General features: G+C 43.8%; 1 protein-coding gene across 1 annotated transcript in view; it reads left to right on the top strand.

Moving 5' to 3' along the window:
• Positions 1-212: 212 nt before the first annotated feature.
• Positions 213-6,000, top strand: part of SLC27A6 (solute carrier family 27 member 6) — a 72,598-nt gene continuing 66,810 nt past the window's right edge. The window contains exon 1 of the mRNA XM_065918174.1: positions 213-1,253. Coding sequence (XP_065774246.1) covers positions 728-1,253 — 526 coding nt within the window. The 5' untranslated portion in view covers positions 213-727. The remainder of the gene's footprint in view (positions 1,254-6,000) is intronic.

Below are 6,000 nucleotides of genomic sequence, written 5' to 3'. Positions count from 1 at the left end.
GGCTTGGAGGAGAGATGCCCCAGCTCAAGAACCTAGAAGGGGAGCTGCGATCCGCGTAGGAGGCAGCTTTTCCAGCGGGCGCGGCGGTCACCTGGGAGAAGCGCGGGGGCTCATCTTGCCCGAGGGGAGCCCAGAGGGCGCGGGGCCGCTGCGTGGGGCACAGCCGGGGCGGCGCTTCGGGCCCTGGGGTCACACAAGACCTGGGGACACCCTGGACGGAGGCGTGGCCCCGACACCCTGCTCGGTTCTGCAGCATCCAAGCGGAAAAACCGCTGCGTATCTCAGTCTTCGCCACCCCAGCTTCTGTCGGCTGGAATTCAGCCTCCAAGTTGCCGGCACCGGAGAGCACCTGCCCCCGAGGGTGGTGGGGTATGCGCAGGAGCTTGAAGGGCACCACGGACTGATCCAGCCAGCCCGAAGAGAACTGGTAGGTGCCGCAGAACTCCGCAGGGCGCCGGCCGCCGTCGGGGTTCAGACGCCAGTGTGTGCCGTGCTGGCTTCCTCGATCCCCGCCGGAGGCCCCTGAGCTTATCTCACGCTCTAACTGCTCCTCCGCCGGGTGGCCTAGGCCTTATCCCCAGCATTCTTTGGAGCAACTTCTGTGCAGAAGACTTTTCACTCAGTTTCGCAAGAGTTCTTCTCCCTGCCATAAAGGTTGGGGCGAACTGCAGGTGCTAGCCCGCACACTGGAGATTGGTCTCCGCAGAGAGGTGCCCCCGAGAGAGCAATGGCAGAACCGGGATCTGGGCTGCCTTCTGGTCTTGCGGCCCCCACGTTCCTGCCCTGGCTAACAGGACTAGGGGCTGGAATGGTCTTCCTGAGCTTCTTGCAGAAACTCCGGTACCCTTACTTCTGGAGTGACCTCTGGTACTTGCTGAAGGTGGTTCGCTGTGGACTTTGGACAGAGAGGCACAGACAGCAAGGGGAGCTAGTCACTGTCCTGGATAAATTCCTGATCCAGGCCAAGAAGCAGCCCCAGAAACCTTTCATCATCTACGAGGGAGACATCTACACCTATGAGGATGTGGACAGGAGAAGTAATAAAGTTGCCCATGTCTTCCGGAACCATTCCCAGCTAAAAAGGGGCGATACTGTAGCTCTGCTGATGAGCAATGAACCAGATTTCATTCACGTGTGGTTTGGCCTGGCCAAGCTGGGCTGCGTGGTGGCCTTCCTCAACTCCAACGTTCGGTCAGTCTCCCTCCTGCATTGCATCCGCAGTTGTGAGCCACGGGCCCTCGTGGCGGGTGCAGGTAGAGTATGCGAAATGGTCTGCTTGAGCAGAATGGCAGCCCCGCCTCCTACCCCTCACCCCGACCCGCACCCCCCTCCCCCATTTCTTTTGTTAGAACCAATTAGCAACTAGTATCCTGGGTATGTGATGAAGTGTGGATGTTAAGGGTACAAGTGGTTTAATTTCCCCTTCCCTCACTTCAATCACTGTTGTAGATGACTTCTTCAGGACAGCTTCTGAAGAGCTTTACTGAAATCTCAGACTTTTCTGAAATATTATTTTAGCAAAGGGATGGGATGAGTCTAAGGGGCATATTTTGCTGTTCTTGATACCTTCAGTGAGTACAAGAACACAGAGAGATAGAGCTTGGTAAGTTCTAAATTTTGTCAGATCTGACAAAATTATCCGATGTGAAGGAAGACGGTTCTGTTTCATTGTTGAATACCTTCTGCCTCTAATAGTAGCACTATCAAGGTTGACTGCCTTTGCAGAAGAAACATGTTTAATTAGAAGTGCATGAATTCCTGTCTTCATGCCTGCTCTTATTCTGCACCGCCTGCAAGCTAGGATTTGCCTGGTAAAGTTGGACTCCCACCTCCCAGCCAGTGGCAAGCTCTTGGCAGACTCTCAGTCTCTTTCTCCCCCATCTCCTTACCCCACTGGTGCATCATTTTATTTTTCTTTCACTAAGTGCTGACCTTCTTCCCCTCCCCTTGGATTTAGGCTTTGGATATGTATACTGACAGTGAACTACAAAGAAAAGTTTTTGGTTGAGTGCCTGACTAATGACGAACCTAGGATGATAAGTTGCATAACAGGGGAAGTGAAATATGGAAATTGATAACTTATTTGGTATAATCTAAGGGGTTTATGCATATGCTTCTTTCATGAGGATAGGAAGGTAGAGGATCATGGCAAAGATCTTAGTGAAAGTATTTAAGTATTTTAGGTTAATAGATACATTATGACACCTCATATGGACTTCTCAGATGACACTAGTGATAAAGAACCTGCCTGCAAGTGCAGGAGACATAAGAGATGAGGTTTCGATCCCCCGATCAAGAAGATCCCCTGCAGGAGGGCATGGCAACTCACTGCAGTCTTCTTTCCTAGAGAATCCCATGGACAGAAGAGCCTGGTGGGCTATAGTCATATGGAATCTTTAGATTAGATTTATCTTTAGATAAATCTTTAGATTCACAGAGAAATATGGGGGGGGGGAGGGAATCTACATTTATATACCAATGATTTATAAAGTATAACACTGTCTGTGTACCCTTTCTTATATAATAATTGTATATCACATGAAAATGAGTTAGCCAATATATAGTTCAAGAAACAAAAAAAGCTATTTATTCAAGGCTTTCACTTTTGCTTGTTTCATTTATCCTTCCAGCTCAATTTGTGACTAGATGAAGAAGCAAAATGTTTGTTCTTTTTAATTTTATGATCATATTTTTAATGGAAAGGCATTTTATTTTAAATATAGCAATGTGTACATGTCAATCCCAGACTCCCAAGTGTGTCTTATTACTCTTAAGGACTGATTTTATCTTAAATTACTGGAGTGGAGAAACTGGAAAGCATCTCTTGTGGTTTCTTTTTTTTTTTTTTTTTTTTAATTCAACAGTCATATCTTCCAAGATTGAAATTCAACTCGTCACCTTGAAAAGACGTTAGCTAGTATGATAACATTTCTTTGAACTGTAGCAATAAGTAAAGTAGTCACACAGAGGTTCCATAACATGGTGAAGCAATGTTTACCTCTTGTGCCATGGGCAGTAATAATATGAATAGAGCAGGGAAAACGATCACAACAGTTCATCTTTGGATATATTCTGACATTTTAGTTGCTCATTCTAATTTAGATTGCAGTTTCTGGAGCAAATCTAAACCTTAAATTGTGCAAAGAAATTAGTAAAGCCATAAATTCTCTCTAGAAGAGCAAACTAGAAGGGCCGCAGTATCTCGGAAAAGATTTCTGTGGCCGTGATGTTGAGGTCAACCTGAGAAGCATCCCATATCCTGTCGCCTGAGGGACTTTTCCTGAGGTGTGTAGGGCTGTTTAACTCTCAAAATAGAGTTTTCAGACTTCGGTGTTGACTGAGCTGTTGCCCATTTAGGACCAATTAATTCTGCAGTTTTACTTGTCCCAGCTTTAGCTTTGCTTGCCAACAACTAATTGCATTGTTTCCTTGTTTTTGTTTTTAACATTACCAGACAAGTTTTGTATATGAAAGTCACATTGGGATGCTGGAATTTTAAGCCAAACATGTTTAATTACTTTGCTCAGTAAGTAGGTACCTGGAGAATTCAACCTTAAATCCTACTAACAGTTCTTTATAGCACACTTCCAAAATATATAAATAGCATATGTTTCTTTCAAAAATGGGACAGTTCCCTTTTAATTAACTACTAGTTTTGTTGTTTTGTTTTGTAAGACAGCATAGCTTCCTTCAAAGTCACTTTTCTGTATTTGAAGCTCTTACCCTAAAAACTGTATTCTTGGCATCTTGAGTCTAATCCATGAACAATATATACATATAGTTTTTAGAACTTTACATTTCAGAGTTCTTAAATTCTCATTGGATGTTTCTAATGGAAATGTACTATTAAATCCTTATATCTCCAGCAAGAGTGTATGGAAGTGGAAAGACCAGACAGTGGTTTAGATAAGCTGGACAGCCCCAGGCCTCACTTCTGACCTGCCACTTCTTAATTGTGTGGTTGAAAAACAATCCTCAGCTGCTTTGAGTGATACTTTGCTTTGCTGTGAACTGGTGATAATACCATCTCCTTCACAGTGTAATTCTGAGGATTAAATGGCAGAGTTTTGGTAAAGTGACTAGCTGAGTCACTAGTGCATACGAACTAAATCCTTGGTGAATTGAAATAATTGCTATTATCATTGTAAAGTCATTGGAGGCTTTTACTAAGGGATTTCATTTGAATTTTGATGCTACATTCTAACTTGGTATTAGCTGCAAAAAAGACTAGTAAATCATCTGTTTGGTCTAGGACCTTTAACACTTTGCTATGTTTTAGCAAAATTCATAAGTTATATAAAACCAGTGTCAAACAAGTGTTATAGGCAGGCCAGATAATGTCCATGGTGGTCCATGGTGGTAGATGACATTACAATCATGACAGTTGCCTGATAGTTCTGTCTCCAGGATAAGAATAAACGTTATTCTTGCTCTAGTTGTTGCTACCAAAGGTCAATGTTGCCATTTACTCAAGGCTGACTATGTAAAAGGTATACCCAGTACCTCTTGAAAGGCAAGCGCATAGCTATATTTTAGAAACTGAGAGGAGAAGAAGTGCTCCTAGGGTCTAGGTGCAGAACAGACCCAAAACCTGGTCTCTCATCTAAGGCTCTGCTGTGTTATACATTATGGCCCAGTGGTTTCTGAGGCTGTTAATCCCCTTTTGCTATAACCATGAAAAAAATTGCATTCCAGTTATATAAATATAGGAAAATAAAAAGTTGCGTTTAGGAGAGGCAGCATAGGAACAGGAACCTGGATTTTCTGATGTTGTGCACACCTCTGTCTTTGTCCTCGTTTCTGCTCCTGCACGTTTCCTCATCTCCATCTTTCCCCTTTCTTGTCCCCTCCCTCCAACTCTCCCTCTGCCCTGCTGCTTTCCCGTAGCTCTCTCTGTCATCTTTCACCTGGTCATCGACTTGGTTTCAATATTTTCCCCACCAATCCTCTTGCCTCAGGCACCATGTGCCATGGCTCTCTCAGTGACTTAGTGGAATGGTAAAGATGTGTTTGCCAGATCACGTAGAGGTACTTGTGCAACTTGGAGGAATTGGCCAAGGGCTCAGATATAAACTCTTTGAGCTGAGGAAGTTTGTTCTCTTTGCTGCTAAATTCTTAGAACTTAGTTTAAAAGAGGTGCTCAATAAGTATTTACTGCCTAGATGAATGGATAGGTGATCGAATGACCTAATGAAAAACTTTAAGGTACACAAGGGGCTTTCAGTAACTCTTCACTTACTTGCCTGTTTTTGCCCGGGAATTGTCCCTGTGCTGTTCTTCTGGTGGCTGATTTTGGCAGTAGATATATCAAAGAGTTACTGGTTATGTTATTTTATATCAGTGTGGCTAAATGTTAGAATCATGACTCCCTGAAAGTCAAACCATTTTAAGCTTTGTAGTCTTTAGTTTCTAGAGTTAGTATCCACAAAATTTCAGATTTACTTGCATTTTTGTATTTTCTGGGCTCAGCAGTAAAGAATCTGCCTGCAGTGTAGGAGACGCAGGAGACATGGGTTCAGTTCCTGGGTTGGGAAGATTCCCTGGAGAACGGCATGGCAAACCACTACAGTGTTCTTGCCAGGTAAACCTCATGGACAGAGGAGCCTGGTGGGCTACGGTCCATGGGGTTGCAAAGAGCCAGACACAGCTGAAGCGATTGAGCACGCATGCATGTGTGCGTGTATTTTGCACTCTCTGCTTTCTCAGTGTATCACATATTAAATCCTTATAATTGTAAGTAAATAACTGAAAAGTATATATTAATATTCCCCTGGACCTTGATACTTTAGATTCAACAGTATGTCGTGTCTCAACCTTCTGGGGAGGATTTTGTTTCTTTTCACAAGAAGCACACTCTTATGTCGGTTCTCTAAGCTTAAAATAATGCGTGCAACATTGCCCTGTCCGTATTTGTGATCTGTTGCATTCACAATGTGCAGGGACAAATGTTCCAGTTAACCATCAAACCATTGTAATTCTCCAAATGACTTTCAACCGTAA

The sequence above is a fragment of the Muntiacus reevesi genome, chromosome 1 (assembly GCF_963930625.1).
Source record: "Muntiacus reevesi chromosome 1, mMunRee1.1, whole genome shotgun sequence".
Classification (NCBI taxonomy): domain Eukaryota; kingdom Metazoa; phylum Chordata; class Mammalia; order Artiodactyla; family Cervidae; genus Muntiacus; species Muntiacus reevesi.
This window is presented reverse-complemented; position numbering and strand designations above follow the sequence as displayed.